Consider the following 17,533-nt stretch of genomic DNA (forward strand, 5'->3'; position numbering starts at 1 on the left):
ATGAATGAATGAATTGAGACAAGAGCTGGCCAATTTGAGCATTCTCAAGACAGAGAGGTAGTTAGCATCCAGGAAATAGACAGCATTCCCCAGGGAGAATATATGGAAGGAGAAGAGCAGGAGGCCTGGGAAGACCTAGGAAAGGATATGGGGGTGGTGAGCTCGAAGCAAGGACAGAGAACATCTCACCTTTGTCTCTTACCCACACATGCTCTCCTTGGCTACCAGGTCTTCCTTAAGTAGGAAGGACCTCTGAGAATCAATCCATCATTTTCAGCCTCAAAGGCTATTGTTTAGATCTAGATTTACAGTTTAGATCCAGGAATCCAGGCCCCCTCACTAGGGAATTGCAGAGTTCAAAGTGAAGGTTCAGGGGCTCAGAAAGGGATTTGGGGAATCAGAGCCTAAACTCCACACCTAAAAATCCCTGGCCCCACCCCTTTCTGCTATGGCTTAGCTCCTTGACCCCTGATCTGAGTTAAAAACCTTCTTCTGGCTCCTACAGCCCCTAGTGCTTCCTTCAGTCACTGTCCTGACCATCCCACATGTCATTCTCTGCCTAGGGGAGATGTAATGAGTCAATATAAATAAGAGGGAAGCTGTGCCTTAGTGCCCAGATCCAAAGGGTGGGCATAAACTGGCACTTCTGGATGGAACCCCTCTCTGAGGGTCTTAAAAATCTGGAAATTAGACAAGGTGGTGAGGGTGGAGACAGATTAATTGCTTATTTCAAGAATACATGGAGCTAAAGAAGGGGGGAATGAGGGTGGGAAGGTTCCACGGGGCCCAGCTTGAGCTCCTGTCCTGCCTTGCCACTATCTGTACAATCCTGCGCAGGCTCATTTGATATGTGAAGGACAGCATGCAACGGCTGAGGCTGTAGGTCCACTGCGGCCACAGGGTGATGACCTAGAACCTGCTGCAGCCAGAGACACCAGAGGCAGGGCTTCACCATGCAAGGCTTCCCCACTTTGCGCCCCCACCCCAGGGCAGTCAGAGACACAGCACCAGTGTGATGTGGAACATGTTTTTATGCAGGTAGAAAAAAAAGTGCTCAGAATAGTGAGGGAGCAGGGAGCAGGGATGTCTTGTCCTGTCCTCTGATTATTAGGAATTGCCCCATAAGGGGGCTCCCTCAAGGTTGGGGATAAAGTGAAGAATTCACGCAGCGTGGCTCTACTTGTGAGACCCACTTTGGGGCAGTGTGGCTTTGAAACTGGCCAGATCTTTTCTGAATTGACCACAGAGAACTTAAGAGTACAGCACCTTGGGGGTGGGGGGTCTCTCTAGTGGGTGGGGCCTCACAGGATGGGGTGGGGAGAGCCCCAAGCTCAAAGAGCAAGGCCTTTGGGTCAGGAGAGCACGTCTTTTGGGGAAGAGTGGGGGTCTCTGGGGCCTTGGTCTCCTGGGTGGGGGCATCAGGGGTGCGTGGAGAGCCCCACAAGCCATTAGCCGAAGAGCTTGATGAAGCAGGGCTGGCAGTAGGGCTTGCCTGCACGCTCTTGAAAGGAGCCCTTGGTGAGAGGGCGCAGGCAGAAGGTGCAGGTGAAGTGGTCTGGGTGGAAGCGGCGGCCCAGGGCTGACACACAGCGGCCGGTCACCGGGAGGCCACACGTAGCGCACAATGAACCACGCCGCGCGTGGAAGTGGTTCTCACACAGAGGGCGTCCCTCGTGCTCGAAAAAGCTGCCTCCCGAGAAGGGCGCGAAGCATTCCTGGGGGAGGGTGGCCGTGAAAGGATGGGTCAGCCAACAATCCCCTGACCAGATAACTCACTTTAGGAGCTTAATAACCCACTGTGACAACCCCACCCTCCACAGCCCCACCCCAGATGTGACACACCCTGTCTTGGGCCTAGGCTCCTAGTTGGGCTCCCCTTTTGGCCCAGCTCCCCATCCACCGCTCCCCGCCAACCCCCCCCCCCCCCCCCGACACCTCCCCCCCTAGGAGCGCACCCTGCAGACGAAACAGTCCGGGTGCCAGAGGGCGCTGAGTGCGGATATGTAGTTATCCAGAATGGGGCCTTGACAGCCCTGGCAGCGCGGGGCGAACAGCTGCAGGAAGTCCCGGCGACAGTAGGGGCGGCCCTCACGCTCATGAAAACCTAGAGGCAGGAGCAGGGCGGAAAGAAAAGGGTGCAGGCTGCACCCAAGACTTGCAAGATCTGAGACTGGAAGGCCAGATGAGGGGTGGTCAGATTGAGCAGCAGAGAGGGAGGGATGGGGTCTAGAGTGGGGGCCTAGTGGGAGGAGATAGGATGGGGACTGGCAAGTGGGAGAGGGTGGGGCCAGAAGACTTGGAAGGTCTTAGCAGGCTGGACCAAAGTGGGTTAGGCGGGATGTTGAGCAGACCGGTGGCTTTCAAGACTGGAGCCAAGCTCTCACCCTCATCTCCGAAGGGCTCCCCACAACTGACGCAGCAGAAATGCTCTGGGTGCCAATGGGTGCCCAAGGCAGTGACCATCTTCTGTGGGGCATGAACGAGGACACTCAGTATGGCCTTCCATCCCTTCTTCCCTTCCTCTCCCACCCTGAACCTATGCAATTGGGTTTAAGTAGGAGTTTGAGGCACAAGAGACCTAACAAGGAACTTGGAAGTCAAAGAGAGTGGGTGGAGTCCAAAGGGCCTTGGACACAGCCAAGGGGCTTAGCATGGGTGGGCGGGGGGCTGTGATTTGAATGGGGCCCACCCCACAGGGACCCTGGTGAGGTGGGGTTTGTGGGACAGGTGCAGCTCACATGTCGGATGGGTTGATTGCAGAGGCCACAACGTGGGGAGAAGCGCTCAAAGTAGCACTCAGGGCAGAAGGGGGCTCCATCCTTCTCGAAGAAGCTGCTGCCTCCCAGGGACATGGAACAGCCACCGCAAATGAAGTGCTCAGGGTGCCAAGTACGGCCCAGCGCAGTCACCACCTGTGAGTTGAGGGTGAGGCCTGGATCAGAGTGGTCCTTGAGCTGCCATGCGCCCAATGAGCTAAGATTTACATGGCACATTTCAAGTCTTCTTTTCTTTTTTTTTTTTCTTTTTACCATTTGACTCCCTTCACTCATTTCTCTCCACTCACCCTAAGAGATTAGGATGAAGAACCTAATGTTCAAGTCAGTCTGTAAGTGACAGAGTTTCAACCCAGGTCTTCCAGCACAGTACTTAGGACTGTGAAACTCATGAAAATGTTGTAATTACTTTAAAAATCAGAAGAAAAAAATGAGCTGGAAGAAAATGATTTAATATATAATATTAAGAAATTCTTCTTCATACCAACACAGTCATAAAACACAATTTTAATTTTTAATTTAATGGAGGGAGGGGACCCATGAAGGTGAAAGTGACTAGGGCCCAAAAAAGTCACAATGCCACCCTGCTTTGCTAAGATTGAAAATTCTGGGATGGAAGCAGGGCACTAAATCTAGCAAGAGGATCTAGGTCAACCACTGGGCACAGCTGTTGTCAACAACATTTACTCAGTCAATTAGCCAAGAACCAGAGTTCACACACCGGATGCTGGTGGAGCAGAAACATCTTTTGTGGATGACTGAGAAATGGTAGGTGGCCCCAATAAGACTTTTGTGAAGACTAAGAGATGGAGGTTTGTAAGAGAGCTAGAATAGTGCCTGCGCAAAGTAGAACCACAATAAATGGTAACTGAGTTGGAATTCTCATTCTCATCCTACCACTTACGTGCAATGTGACTCGGAGCTTTAGTTTCCTCATCTGTAAAATATGAACAACAGTAATACCCACTTCCCAGAGTCATTTACTAAAAGAAAACAACACAAAATCTGGCTCTCAGGATGGGTCCATGGGGCTCTATCTCCCTACTCACAGTTCTCCACTTACCTGCCCAGCAATAGGTTTATTGCAGGAGCCACAGAGACCCTTGGTCTGGGTGGGAACACCACGGCGGCTGAGATCAGACTGCAGCAGTCCCAACATGGTGTCTAGGCTGCCCTTGCTAGTTGGCCCTGGTGAGGATGGGGAGCCCTCATTCACAGAGCTTGGCACTGGTGGCTGAGTTGACCCAGAGTTTGGAAGCTGCAGCAAGAAGGACATCAGAGTTGAGTCAACAAGGCAGAAGAAGTGGATGGTTCTAAAAGGGGTTGGGGAGCCACAAATCCACACTGGCCCACCTCCTACCTGACTCACGTGGTTCTGGACACGGAAGTCAGACAGTGAAGCCATCAGCCTATCCAATTCCAGGGTGGCTGAGGTTGCTGAAGGCTTTGGGAGAACAGGGGATGGGCTGGGAGGGCTGTGAAGAACACAACTTGTGTTAGCTCAGAGCCCCCCAGAATAATGAATGCTATCCTCCAGTAATTTAGGCATCTATCACCTTTCTCCCAGCTCTACCAGCCATGTCAAACTCACAGGCTGGGCCTTTTCTTGTCCTCAGATTGGTCCTCCTTCTGTTCCCCTGCAGTCTCCTTGCTAGATGGGAACTGAGACATTATTTCATCTGCAGAGAGGAGAGAAGGGCACTGGATATGGGGTCATACTCTATCCCCTTCCAGTTAAGACTTGTGTCCCGTTAGCTGCTACTCTGGAAGAGTATACCCCTCAGTCTTTTCCCTTCTCCACCGTGTCCCCATCCCATCAAGGCCTATCTCTGTGACCTGGTACCTGTGATGTTGAACTGGGTAGCATTAAGTTCCTGAAGCAATCGGTCTAGTTCACAGAGTCCTGTGCCCAAGACACCGCTGGAAGAGGAGAATGGAGGGGCCGCAGGAGCTGCAGGTTTTGGGGACCGAGGCTTGCACACCGTACTGGAAAACAGGGTGGAAGCCTGGGTTCAGGGGTGGGGAATCCAAGCCTCTTCACCTGAGTCTTAATTGGCTTCCACCTCCTGCAGTTCCCAGAACCCTCACCTGTACAGATGGTCCTTGTCCCCAGAAGCTCCTGAAGACTCCCCAGATCCTGTCTACAGAGAGAAAGATGCATGTGTGGGATGATAGATCTATACTTTGCCCCACTCAAGCTCAGATTCTCCTAGCCCTGGCCAAACTTGGCCCTAGTGTCACCCCAGTCCCCCACATTTGATCTCACCTGTGACTGGTGGCCATAGGGCAGGGGAGATGTGAAAGGCTCCGGAGACCTCTCTTTTGGAGCCCCTGACCTTGGCATGTGTGAGGTGGTGGTCTCCAGGTCAGACAGCAGGGCATCTGCAGGGGAGAGTCCGTCAAGATGAGAAGTTGAGAGGTTAAGGTTAGAGCAGAGACAGGGACTTAAGAGATTAGAAGATAAGAGTTCCAACTAGGCAGTAGTTGAGGAGGACAGAAGCCAGTATTAAGAGCAGAAGTTAAGAATCAGATGGAAACACAGACCAGACCAAGGCAGAGAAGTAGAAGTGCAGCAGGAATATTTATGACCAAAAACATCCCAAATGGCTCATCTTGGGAGTCATGCACAAAAACCACCTGATTCTTTTATTTTCTGCATCTTCCCTGATGCAGTCAAAATTGACGATTTACGCAAGCCAAATTTGGCTTCACCCCAAATTGCTCAGTTGGCTGTATGCCTGGCACCCAGTTTTCTGGTTGGATGCTCTTTCTGCCCAGTAATTCCTGCTCCCCTCCCCCACCTAAACAGACTCACCCAGCGGTGGCACAAGTCCAGGTACTGGGTCCCACCCTATGCTCCTCATTGGCAGGTCTCCTGGGACCTGCTTTCTGATTGGCTTATTTTCCATACAAGCCGGTTGCCCCTACTGAGCAGCACCCCCTACTGAAGGGTGCCTGAACCCCTTCTCTCCCATGGAGAGTACAGCCTTTCCAACGGACCGGGAGGAGGAGATGCCGGTCCTCCTTCTTCCTCCAAGACAACCCCCCACCCCCACCCATCCTCAGATCTAGATCCTTTGAATCCTTTCCTTTCCAGAACCTAGAAGTCCCTACTCCTTTATTCATCCCTGAGTACCACAGTGGAACCCTTAACCTCTTCCTGGCATCTTGGCACTCATCTGTTCTCTTTCTAGGTGGAAAGACCCGACCCCTACCATACTTAGGGTCCCTTAACTCTTTTCTTCTCCTAAACTCTGAGGCAGGCCCATTTTCTTCTCGAGAATTCGATTTCATATTCTCCCTTCCCATCTACTTTCCCAGGCCTGGACCCCAAGACCCCTTTAACCCTTCCCTTCCCAGAGCCCCTGAGCCCAGGCGCCCAGTGGCAGGCGCTGCACCTCCCTGCCCATCCGTCAGCAGCCTGTGATGGAGGGAGCTGAGCGAGGGAAGAAGGGAGGGAGCTGAGCGAGGGAAGAAGGGAGGGAGCGGCCAGTCCGGGAAAGGCAGGAAGGGAGAGGCAGGAAGGGGGACGTGGTGTCGGAAAGGAGGCGCGGGCAAAGACCAGAATCAAGAAGACAGAAGGCAGGGATGGGGCGATTTGGGGAGTGCAAGGGGGCTCCAGGATGAGAAAGCGGGTCTAGATGGTGGTGAGGAGCTGGGGATAAGGGGACCCAAGCCCCACTCACCCAGGTCCTCCATGGCGGGGCACGGGCGCACCGCGCGGGGCGAGCAGGGCGGGGGCTGTGTCCGGTGGGGGCGGGGGGTGGGGGACGTCCGGGAGTTGGAGGCCCGGCCGTGACCATGTAAGGAAGCCGGGACCCGCTGGGATGGAGCTGGTGGGGGACGGGGGGGTGGGGGGGGTTGGGTAGCGAGGGTGCAAAGAACGGGAGAACCCAGGATGGGGGCGTGTAAAGGAAGGAGGGCCAAGGCCCACCCAGGCCCAGCCCGCCTGTCTGCCGCGGAGGCAGCCACACCCCAGCCTTGGCCTCAGCTACAGGGAGCCCCAGGCTGCCTGAGCCAAAGTCAGAGAAGAGGCTCTCCCAGACCAAGCTGGAGATCCTCTGCTCAATGAGACTCTTAGACCAGACTGAGGCCCCCAAGCAGACACCCCCCACCAAGGCTAGCACCCTGAGTCCTTGATAGAGCCCCTGTCCACTCAGGCCATTCCAGAGAGACTTGCCCCAGACAGAATTGTTGGGTTGGGGGCAGAAGTGATCGTTCTAAGGATCAGTTAGACAGCAGGTTCAGGGACATTCCCTTAGAGACCCTGATAGCAATGACATGAACAGATCCCAAATGGCACATATACTAGACACAAATCTCTCAGAAATGGAGACAGATAGACACAACGAACTCTCCCATCCTCTAAGCCAGGACCTTCTCTCCAAAAATTGGAACCAAACATATAGACACAGGTAAACTGAACCCAGGCCCAAGCCCCATGCAGACTCAGGGAAAACACTTTCAGGCAACCAGACCATAGCCAGCCTTCAAGACAAAGCCTTTCCCCAACACTGAGGCGACCCTTGGGAAAGAGCCCTTTCCCAAGATACTGGTGAACACAGAGAAGACACAGACCCCATCCACAAAGGAACAAGGGGCCTTCTCTGGACTGAGACCCCCGATAATCAAGGTGGAAGTGAACACTTAGAGCAGAGTTTGGACAGACACGACAGTGTTGCAGTCCCTGGACTGTGGGTCTCAACCCAGCAGCAAATTAAAACAACCTGGGAAGCTTTTTAAAAATACTGATGCCCAGAGCATCCTCCCCTCAGTCCAATTCAATGAGAAAGAGCCTAGGCATCAGTATTTTTAAAAAGCTCTCTGGGTAGTTCTAATGCACAGCCCAAGAACAGAGACCTGGACACTCACAGAAGCACAGAGATAGCAAGTGTAAACCTTAGCTCCCCAGAAGCTAACTGGCAGCCAGTCCGGGCACCCTCCTTGAAGTCAGGCTGCCACCTGAGTGGTTTAGTGATCTGGGATCCTGGTGATGTAGATCCTGCCTTGAGAGATCATACACAGCGCAACATAAGCTGAATACAACCTGGAGCTCTGGCCCTCTCTGAGCAAAACTAAGACAGGGCTTTGGGGACTCTAGGAACATAGAGGTCTTCCTTCAGGCTAATAGCAGAAGGACACTTCATCCAAGAGATGAAGACAGACACAGAGACTGAAGGCCCAAGATGAGCAAAGGTCACTCGGGAAACGGTAATTGCCAAGGCCTTGGACATACATCCCCACACTCACATTTCCTCAGCCCAGCCCCTTCAAAAGACACTAACCAAAGTCTGTGTGTCTAGCTGGATACCTGAACAATGAAGTTGCATAAGCAGAAAGCAGGCTTCTCCCAGTACTCTACTCTATCCCAGGACTCCAGGAACCACTGCATAATTACTTATTAAACTCCCACATGCCAAGGGTGGCCTGTGTTGAGACACATCAACTTGGACAAAACCCTGTTTGATGGGTGAAGGGAGTGGGGGGACTCCCACTGGAAAGTAAGCAGAGACACCACACAATAGGGGTATCCAATTCCAAAGTTTTTAATCTCAACTCTGGAAGGCTGGCCCAGGCCAGGTGCCTGGAGCCCTGGGCTGTTCTTCATCTGTGGGTCCCACACTCGGACCCTGGCGTCTTCAGACCATCATCCTGGGGTACAGTTCCATTCTCTCATCGGTCCTCAATGGTGACTTCTGCTCAGCTTCCTCTTATGCTGCTCTGAGGGAGTCCTCCTTCATAGCCAACTCATCCTTGGATCCCCTCCCAGGGGACATCAACAGTCTAAGCTGGAACCCTTGCCCCCGAATTCAACCCCCATTACCACAGCCAGTAAAGCCTCAGTCAGGGGCCCTGTCTCCTCACCTGCTGCCTCCACAAGCCCCACTAAGGCCAAGGCCCGTTTCCGAGGGCACTGCCCTGGCCCCAGAGCCCAGCGGGCACAATGCGCAACCAGTCGGGGCCGGCCCAGGCGGAATACTTCACCCACTGACTCTGGGCCACCATGGGGTCCCAGGTGGATGTGGCTCACAGCCTCTTCCAGCTCCTCCTCCAGCCCAGGGAGCAAAAAACGGCCAGCAGCCTCCAGTGCCTCCTCAGCCTCTGAGCCCAGCAGGGGCTGGCCTGGTGGGGGAACAGGCCCCAGTGCAGCGCCACAGCCCCGGCAGCCATGCAAGTGATGCAGGATAGGCCAGGCTGCACTGGGTGACAGGCCTCGAAGTGGCACCAGGTCCATCTGGGCTTCGGCAAAGCTGCCAGCTAGCAGGGCCCGGAAGAAAGGGGAGGCAGTAGCTGAGGCAGCTCGCTGGGCAGGGAGCCGTAGGCCTGAGTCCAGTAGGAAATGCAGGTCAGGGGCTGGGATGGGGGCTGGGCCCAGCAGACGTTCATAAAGGCAAGGGGAGGGGGCATCTAGATCCAAAGGGATTGTAGGTGGGAGGGCTGGGCTCACAGTGGGAGACACCAGGCCTTGGAGGCAGGAAAGGGAGTCCGCAGCAAAGAAGAGGAAGAGTGGATGTGGAGCTGGCCGAGTTAGTGCTGAGAGGAGGAGCCGGAGGCCACCCTGGTCCAGAAGTAGCCGGCGCCACAGAGAGGGCTTCCTTTGGGAAGAAAGGGAATCTTTCAGAAGGTGAAAAACGGTGGCATTAGGGAATAGCAACCTTGCTCCCCTGATCCCTGTGAGGTACCCACATCCCCCTCACCGACAGATGAAGGGCAGGGTCAGTGCACAGGCCACGCGGTCCTCAGGGCTTCCAGAGAGCAGCAGATGAGTGAGGGCGCCCACTCCAAAGGGTGATTCAGCCTGCACAGTCAGGTTCTGCAGCAGCATCTCACCTGCAGAGATGGGCAGAGCAAGTCAGGTTGGGAGTTGATGTCCCAACTCTGGGTCCTTCAAAGGAATGAGGCTAAAATCTCACGGTATGGAAGGGGGTAGGACTGCAGGCCCTAGAGGGAAAGGGTCCAGATGCTAGGAACTGAAGATCAAGGGCAAGAACAAAGTGTGATAGTCAGGGCATACATCTGGGTTCTAAAGGACTCAGAACCTGCAGTCAGGACACAGAAGACAGGGAAGTCCCTGGCAGTGCTGGGATTGGTGGGGGGCCTAGGAGGCTATGGTGCCTGAGCCAGACTTTTCTAACTCAGTGTGCCCAGTGGGAACGCAATCAGGATAGTGCAGAACCAAGAGCATATTGGGTAATGAAATACAGACAAACATGATTCTAAGTTGTTAGGACCAAGCCTGGTGTTGGGGTACACAGGCCCCAAGACTTGGGCAGAGGATGGAGCGGAACTTTGCATGCTGGGAGTCCCTCCCTCTTCCCACCTGGTGACTGAGGTTGGATGGTGGGCTGGGCAGGGCAGTGAGAAAGGTATGAACAGCAGAGTGAGGTTCTCAGTCCAGAACCAGAGGGGGATGGGGCCTCTTATGGGGGACACACCCAGCTCCCGGTGCTGGCGTCGAACTGGGCGGGCACGCAGCGTGGGCCAATCTTCCGGGGCAACACCTAACACAAGCCAGGCACGCAGCAGTGCAGCACCATAGCTGCGCACAAAGGCCTCGAGACAGGCAGGGTTGCAGGTAAGGCGTGCCAGGATGCGCAGTGCACGTGGGCTTGGTGGACCCGGTGAGCCCGTCACATAGGCCAGCAGGCCACATAGGGCTGGGCTGGTCACCAATGCCCCACTTGGGTCGGGAGCCTGGGAGAAGCGCGACAGCAGCAGCAGCGCTGGCCCCTCACGGCCCCAAGGCTCCTCAGAGGTGGTGGCAGGGCTGCGGCCAGGTGTGCGCAGTGTGCGAGGCGTCCGCAGTGAAGTTGGGCCCAGGGTGGGGCTGGTTGGCTCAGCTGGCTCCGGTGGCGGTGGAGGTGGGGGACATCGCTCAGGGGACCAGTCAGGAGAGATGTCTCCCGGGCCTGCGGCGTAGCCTTCAGAGATCAGCCATGACCTGTAGAGGGGAAAATGGGGAGACTGGACCCAGAACCACAACAAAGGAGCAGAGCCAAAGAGCTGTCATGTAAAACTAAGTGACTGAAGCCAGGGAGAGGAAATGAGGCCAGGAGGGATAGGAGAGAAAGGGAAATGGGGAAAAATACCCCAACTCAATCAGCAATTACTGATACCTATTATGTATGAAGTCCAGTATTAGGTACCAGGCATGAACAGTAAGAAAACTAAAGTCCCCATCCTACCAGAGTTTATATTCTATTAAGGGGTGAACAGACAACAAAGTAAAAATGGTCCAGTGAACCTGTCTGGGTCCCAAAGTTCAGAGATGCTGGCGTAGAGCCAAGGCCAAAGATGGACTCAGGAAAAAGAATGTTTTTTTTTTTTTTTCAACGTTTATTTATTTTTGGGACAGAGAGAGACAGAGCATGAACGGGGGAGGGTCAGAGAGAGAGGGAGACACAGAATCGGAAACAGGCTCCAGGCTCCGAGCTGTCAGCCCAGAGCCCGACACGGGGCTCGAACTCACTGACCACGAGATCGTGACCTGGCTGAAGTCGGCTTAACCGACTGCGCCACCCAGGTGCCCCAGGAAAAAGAATGTTTAATGATGACTAGAAAGTGGTCATGTCTGGGGAGAATGAGGAATCAGGAATCAGAGTCAACAAGAGTTGACTGAGATAGAATGGGGTAGTGAAGACAGCCAGAGTCCTCAACCCACAGCAATCAGGTGGGGATTCACCTTAGGCTTCGGAAGCTTCCAGCTTCTGCCCGCTCAGGGGTCCGCTCCTCAGGAAAGTCCCAGGAAGCAGCTTCTCTTCCCTCTTCTTCCTCATCACCAGCATCACCACACAGCTGCCCAGCCAAGAGAGGTACAAGTCCCAGAGCCTGTAGCCGGCCCAGGGCTCCAGTGTCATACAGGAAGCCCACAAGGGCAGCCACGACACGAAGGTGCCAGGCACTGGCACGAGGGTCCCGTAGCAGGCCCATCAATAGCTCCAAACCACCAGCATCCCGCAGCCGGGCCCGGTTGATGGCCTCCCGGCACAGCAGGCACACGGCTCGTACCAGGGGCTGCTGAGAGGCTGGGCCAGCCCCATTAGGTCCCCTGCGCCGCCGGAGTTCACCCAGTAGTACTTCCACACCACCAGCATTGCCCAATGCAGGCCGTACAAGGCCCTGGGCACACAGGTTGGCAAGGATCAAGATAGTTGCCTCCCGTACTGCCTTTTTGGGGTGGGAGGCCAAACTGACCAGTGGGCCTAATCCTCCACCCAGACTTAGCTGCTCAGCACAGGCCCGGGAGCAGCCTCGACTCAGCTCTAAGAGGGCACGGACTAGGGCCAAGGTCAGTGCAGGGTCTGGGGCAGCGGCCAGAAGCTCAGCCAGAGGGCGTACTGCTCCCTGCTGTGCCAGGGCCAGGCGGTGCTGGGGTGAGTCGGCCAGGTTGCGGAGGGCACGCACCACACTCTGCAGGCACTGGGAGTCCTGGCAGGCTGTCAGGCTCTCAACCAGCAAGGGAACAGCACCTGGAGAGGGAAAAGGAGTACAAAGAGTGAGCACGGAGATACCTACGCTCCTTCTCCCACGCCAAGCCCTAGCTAACTCCACACTAATAGCTTTCTTACCAGCAGAATGGATGTCCCCACAGCTCTCAGGTTCCATGGCTAAATTCCCCAGAGCACGGGCTGTTCTGTTCTGGATGCTGTCTGTCTTCACGCACTGAAGAATAGTCACTGCAAGATAATTTGGTCTCTTGAGGGTCCTGCCCCTTCTTGTCTCTCTCATTAATGACCTTAAGAATGTGGCCTGAGAGGGTCAGGGAAGGCCTCCAGAAGAGGCTGACACTTACTGGATCTGAAAGGTTAAACAGGTAGGTATTTGTTAGAAAGATAGTGGATGGAGGTGCTACAGGGCATTTCAAGTTTGGAAGCAGCCTTTGCAAAGGCCCAGAAGTGAGATCCAATGTCTGTGCTATGCCCTCATGAAGGGCCTCAAATGCCAGCCCAAGGGATCAGGCAGGACTTGAATATGAGGGCACTGGGAACCACAAAGGGTTTTAAGAATAGAAGTGAAGTGATACAATCTGGTAGCCATGGGGAGAATGGATTATAGGGAAAAAGAGTAAGGCAGGGAGAGAGGCAAGGAGACTCTTGTTAAGGTGAGAAAGGACAGTGGCTTAAAGCAAGTCAGCTACCACCACAGCCCAGCACATGGGCACCAGTCTCTGGGCACATGAAAGAAGAAGGAATAAATGTGGACGGACATAGGAGTTATTTAAAATGCAGAAAAGGGGTGCCTGGGTGGCTCAGTCAGTTAAGCGTCTGACCTTGGCTCAGGTCATGATCTCACAGTTCATGGGTTCGAGCCCTGCGTCGGGCTCTGTGCTGACAGCTCAGAGCCTGGAGCCTGCTTCAGATTCTGTGTCTCCCTCTCTCTCTGCTCTCTCCCCACTCATACTCTGTGTCTCAAAAATAGACAAATGTTAAAAAAATTTTAATACAGAATAGTGATTGAATGATGAGAGTTATATGCTAATAACAAGATCTATAATTTATTGAGGGCTTATTAATGTGGCAGGCCTCTTGTCAAACACGTTATGGTCCAGATGCATTTTATACAATTTAAAAATGTTAAATTTTCGTTTTGTACAAAAAAATTAAGATTTCATCAAAACTGGCATAATTTCAGGGGCGCCTGGGTGGCTCAGTCGGTTGGGTGTCTGACTTCAGCTGAGGTCATGATCTCACGGTCCATGAGTTCAAGCCCTGTGTCAGGTTCTGTGCTGACAGCTCAGAGCCTGGAACTTGCTTTGGATTCTGTGTCTCCCTCTCTCTGCTCCTCCCCCACTCATGCTCTGTCTGTCTGTCTGTCTCTCTCTCTCTCTGTCAAAAATAAATAAACATTAAAAAAAAAAAAGCTGGCATAATTTCATAACCGGTAGGCACTCTGTAAACTGTGTTCACATTGCCACAAGGTGGCGCCAACTTAGCTGGTAAACAAACGCTTGCGATCTTTTGTTAGGATTTGTTCTTATTGTGCTGGTTTTTAATACCTGAAAGTACCGGGTCTTAGAATATCTGCGTTCAATGTTTGTACTCGGCTTCTCACTACTTCAATTTTGTAAGGTAGCTATTATTATTCAATTTTACAACAAGGAATTCTAGCCTCGGTTCTCTCGGTCTAGCTCACTGCAGAAAACCACAACTTCTGACCTAAAGTTCACCAAATGGGAGCTCTGCACAGGGCCACTCAGTAGGCATGTAGTGTCTGCTATAAACCTCATAAATGGAGGGTAAGAATTACCCAAAAGTCACCAAATAATCCTTTGGTCTCCAGTAGCTCGGATTCGAGGGATGTGCCCAACAACCAACACGCAGGTAATGGCTGTAATTATCTGATCTGGTCAGGATTGAGTATCATCTATAAGGAAGGCTTGAAGGTTTGAGAGCGGGGAGGGGGGGGGGGAGGTTACACGGTCTAAAGGCGTGTTCTTCCAGGACACAACACAAAGAACTCAAGACTCCGCCCAAGCCCAGAGAAGGAAGGATTTGTGAGTGGAATCCTTCTAGGAAATGAGGGCGGAGCACTTACCCAAAGAGAGAATGCCTCCGAGCCTGCGCACTTCAGCCCGGCACGCCCCTTCCGTACAGCAGTTGGCTAGGATGCTGAGTGCCAAGTCCAGGGTCTTGCGCAGGCGCGCTGGCGGCGAGGGCGACGACGACGACGCAGAGGAGGGGGCAGGGCCCGACGAGGGGGCGGGGCCATCATAAATCGCTGACTCGACCGACGAGGGGGCGGAGCCTGAGCCAGCCTGGGACGGGGCGGGACCCGCTGCCGCCGCTCGCCGCAGCAGCGCGAGAAGGGGGCGGAGCCCGCCGCGCGCCCGGAAGCGCTCGATTCCCCCTGCTGCCTTGACGTGGCGTGTGCGGAGGGCTAAGAGCGCACGGCCCAAGGGTGTCTCGTTGGTAGCTGTGTCCTTTCCCCCACCTAGACCCTCCCCGGCCGCCGCTGTGAGCTGCGCGAGGCAGAACGAGAGCGAGTCCGTGAGAGTCGGTTTCGCAGCCGCCATCTTGGCTCAGGCCTAAGGCTCCGCCCCCCGCCTCGCCGTCCGTCCAAGGGAGCGGAACTGGAGGAGGGGCGTGGCCACGCACCTCCTCTCTGACGCTTTTTAAGTAGCGCCGCCGCAGTTATTTTGCAAGTTGGAAGTTGTAGTTCTCGATCCCGGCCCTCTGGACAGTCGCTGAAGGCACGTAGAGTAATGGTTATCTAATCGTGCGAACCCAAGAATCGTGTGCGGTGCATGTTGGGATATGTAGTCCGCGCCTTGCTTAGCACGCTTAGGTTATAGGACGGAGGGGAAACTCTCAGGCGGCTTGCAGTGGGCTGGTTCTTTTGGAGAACCCAGACATCCGACCATGGAGTCTCAGTACCGTGCTGCCCCAAGTGACGTGGCTATTCCGTCCCCCGCGTGTCCACCACAGCGACCCTCCCTTTTCCTTCCGGCTCGCTTCGCTGCCCACAGTGATGGCCAGGGCACCGAAGTCCGTGCTGACGGACTCAGGACCGCGAGCAAGGCCAAAAGGGTCAAGTTGCTGTTAGTGGCCGCAGATTGGGAGCTCTTGCTCAGTCAAGTGAATGAGAGGGTTAAACCTACCGAGACCGTTCCCTGCCACTTCCTAGAGCGGCACGGGCTATTGGGCATTTCCGCTTCCGGTGCTGGATTCCCTGGGTCCCGAAGGTCTTGCCGCTGTGCTTGTGAACTGAATGGGTGGTTTTCAGGAAACGGGGCTTTATTCACGGCGATGCAGTCAACGTCGCCAGAAGTGGCAAGGGAGAACTAAGACGGGGCGGAGCGGCAGGGAACTGGACATCAGGATCCCAAGGAAACCCCAAGGTTCACCCTCTTTGGCGGAGTTGTTCCACCAGAGCTGCGCTCCCTGGTGTGGCTGCGATAGCCGGCCGCCTGGGAAATGCTGCTGGACTTGGAATGCCTATGTAGGTTGAGCTCTGGCCCAGGGAAGAAGCTTCTGACAGGACAAACTGTCCTGCACTCCCCAAAGCCTTCGGGTGCCGGGCGTGTGGACTGATCGCAGCGTACCTCCCTGACCTTCTTCACCACCAAAGCAGCCATGTGGGTGGCAATCCCTGTACTGTTGTTCGGAGTGTGTCAAAAGCTTCCAACGTGGCTTAGATTTAGTTAAGCACTACCAGATACACACTGGCGAGAAACCATGCCTCTCTGCCATGCGTGTGGCTGTTGCTTCAGTCTAGCTCCAGTCTCTTGCCACACCGTAGTTTCCCACTCAGGGTTCTGGCCCCACAAATTCCCAGAGTGTGGGGAGGCTTTTGGCCGCAGATCTGACTTGGTTAAACACCAACGGCAGCATACCAGTGAGAAGTCCTGTAAATGCTGGATGTACTAAGACTCGGCGTTAGTTCCAATCTAATCCAGCGCCAGAGCGCCCACACAGGCAAGAAACCCTACTGTTGTGGGGACTGCAGGAAGAGCTTCAGCTTTAGCTCCAACCTGTGATAGTACCAGCGCTTACACGGGTGTGAAGCTCTTACTGCTTTGCCTGGTGCAGTGACAGCTTTGGGCACAGCTCTTATCTGCTCAAGCCCCAATGTTCACACACTGGGGAGAAGCCTTATAATTGCTGTGAGTGTGGCAAGAACTTCACAGACAGTTTGGACTGCCTATGACACAAACATACACACATAATGAAGAATGATCCTTCAAGTGTTCTGAGTGTGGCTGTGGCTTTAGTGAGTGCATCCAATGCACTGAACACCAGCACATCCGCTTGGGTGAATGACCCTTTGCCTGTTCAGAATGTGACAAAATCTTCTCCCACAGCCCCAAGCTCCTTAAACACCAATGCTACCATATAGGCAAGAAGCCCTATAAGTACTCCAGTTGCAGCAAGAGTTTCGTAGACAGTTCAAGTTTGCTGCAGCACCAACATACTCAGGTCAGAAGCCTTACACTTGCAAGTGAGTGTGGCAAGAGCTTCACCCAGAGCTCCTACCTGCTCATCCATCAGGTGGCCCAGAGGGTGAAAAGCCCTATGTCTGCCTGCAGTGTGGCAAGGCATTTGCCCACAGCTCCAACCTAGGCCAACACCAACAGATGCACCAGGGTGGCAGCCCCTGCCAATATCCCTGGGTTCAGTTTCAGCCCAAACTTCAGTTCTAACTTTGCTCCAGTCCTCAAGGAGCCTGAGCGGACCAGCATCTCTAACCAAACCTCCTTTCTGCTCCTCTAGGGCTGTTGATTCATGGACTGAATCAGAGAACCCCAGGCTGGAAGAATTATAACCAGTAGAGCTGGGATTACTGTTTTCAAAGAGCCTTCCAAGAAAAGAAAGCTTAGCCCTGTTTTTTGAGGCCTCAGAGACAAAATGCCAGCTGGAGGGAGAGTTTTTGGCTGGTAGGAGCTATCCAGTACTGGCGCAGCTACTTCTAGATGTAGGACATCCTTGGCAGCTGCTGATCCCTTCATGGGCCTAGGGAATGATGGGATTAATCATTTCAAGAACAACAACTGCCTCATCCCAGAGGAATGGGACAAGATTCCAGGCACCCCTTGAGGAACATAATTGGTGGGGGGGACTTAACCTCCAAAGGGGACCATAAGGAGGGCTGTATTCTAACAGAAAGACCAGAAAAATTGTACTTGGGACCATTATGTGAGCTCTGGGATATATGACCCCTGTGAAAGATAATTGTCTTTACAGAGTGAAGCTAGGGCTGGTGGGGCCCAGGGCCAAAGCAAAGGACCAGGAGCCCTATCTGTTGAGTTTGTGCTTTGTGAC

General features: G+C 54.0%; 2 protein-coding genes across 7 annotated transcripts; both read right to left on the reverse strand.

Annotated features, from left to right (window-relative positions):
• Window positions 1–1,013: 1,013 nt before the first annotated feature.
• TGFB1I1 (transforming growth factor beta 1 induced transcript 1) lies at window positions 1,014–6,603 on the reverse strand. 5 transcript variants are annotated; one of them, XM_003998629.5, is made up of 11 exons: window positions 6,461–6,603; window positions 5,041–5,156; window positions 4,863–4,915; window positions 4,618–4,760; window positions 4,366–4,453; window positions 4,144–4,249; window positions 3,838–4,032; window positions 2,739–2,912; window positions 2,385–2,466; window positions 1,956–2,104; window positions 1,014–1,715 (listed from the first exon to the last, which is right to left on the reverse strand). In XM_003998629.5, exons 1-11 carry the CDS (start codon window positions 6,471–6,473, stop codon window positions 1,449–1,451), a joined length of 1,386 nt encoding a protein of 461 aa, XP_003998678.1. In that variant the 5' UTR covers window positions 6,474–6,603; the 3' UTR covers window positions 1,014–1,448. The 5 variants fall into 5 exon arrangements, with proteins under 5 accessions (XP_003998678.1, XP_006942170.1, XP_019676207.1 ...); XM_006942108.4 differs by having other exon boundaries at window positions 4,135–4,249; XM_019820648.2 differs by lacking the exon at window positions 6,461–6,603 and adding an exon at window positions 5,590–5,825.
• A 1,701-nt stretch (window positions 6,604–8,304) lies between these two features.
• ARMC5 (armadillo repeat containing 5) lies at window positions 8,305–15,235 on the reverse strand. 2 transcript variants are annotated; one of them, XM_011290549.4, is made up of 6 exons: window positions 14,310–15,235; window positions 12,344–12,451; window positions 11,458–12,244; window positions 10,211–10,716; window positions 9,473–9,605; window positions 8,305–9,370 (listed from the first exon to the last, which is right to left on the reverse strand). In XM_011290549.4, the coding sequence occupies exons 1-6, from the start codon at window positions 14,785–14,787 to the stop codon at window positions 8,551–8,553; spliced, it is 2,832 nt and encodes a 943-aa protein (XP_011288851.2). In that variant the 5' UTR covers window positions 14,788–15,235; the 3' UTR covers window positions 8,305–8,550. The 2 variants fall into 2 exon arrangements, with proteins under 2 accessions (XP_011288851.2, XP_023102649.1); XM_023246881.2 differs by lacking the exon at window positions 14,310–15,235 and adding an exon at window positions 14,022–14,220.
• Window positions 15,236–17,533: the final 2,298 nt, after the last annotated feature.

Source organism: Felis catus, chromosome E3 (assembly GCF_018350175.1).
Source record: "Felis catus isolate Fca126 chromosome E3, F.catus_Fca126_mat1.0, whole genome shotgun sequence".
In the NCBI taxonomy this organism is placed as follows: domain Eukaryota; kingdom Metazoa; phylum Chordata; class Mammalia; order Carnivora; family Felidae; genus Felis; species Felis catus.

Coding starts and splice junctions, on each gene's coding strand:
- TGFB1I1 (XM_019820647.3), bottom strand. CDS start 5,683: ATGGAAAATAAGCCAATCAGAAAGCAGGTCCCAGGAGACCTGCCAATG. Junction 4,761..4,862: donor GACAAGGACCATCTGTACAG/GTGAGGGTTCTG, acceptor CCTGTTTTCCAG/TACGGTGTGCAAGCCTCGGT. Junction 1,716..1,955: donor CGGACTGTTTCGTCTGCAGG/GTGCGCTCCTAG, acceptor ACCCTCCCCCAG/GAATGCTTCGCGCCCTTCTC.
- ARMC5 (XM_011290549.4), bottom strand. CDS start 14,787: ATGGCGGCTGCGAAACCGACTCTCACGGACTCGCTCTCGTTCTGCCTC. Junction 12,245..12,343: donor TGGGGACATCCATTCTGCTG/GTAAGAAAGCTA, acceptor TTCCCTCTCCAG/GTGCTGTTCCCTTGCTGGTT. Junction 9,371..9,472: donor ACCCTGCCCTTCATCTGTCG/GTGAGGGGGATG, acceptor TTCTTCCCAAAG/GAAGCCCTCTCTGTGGCGCC.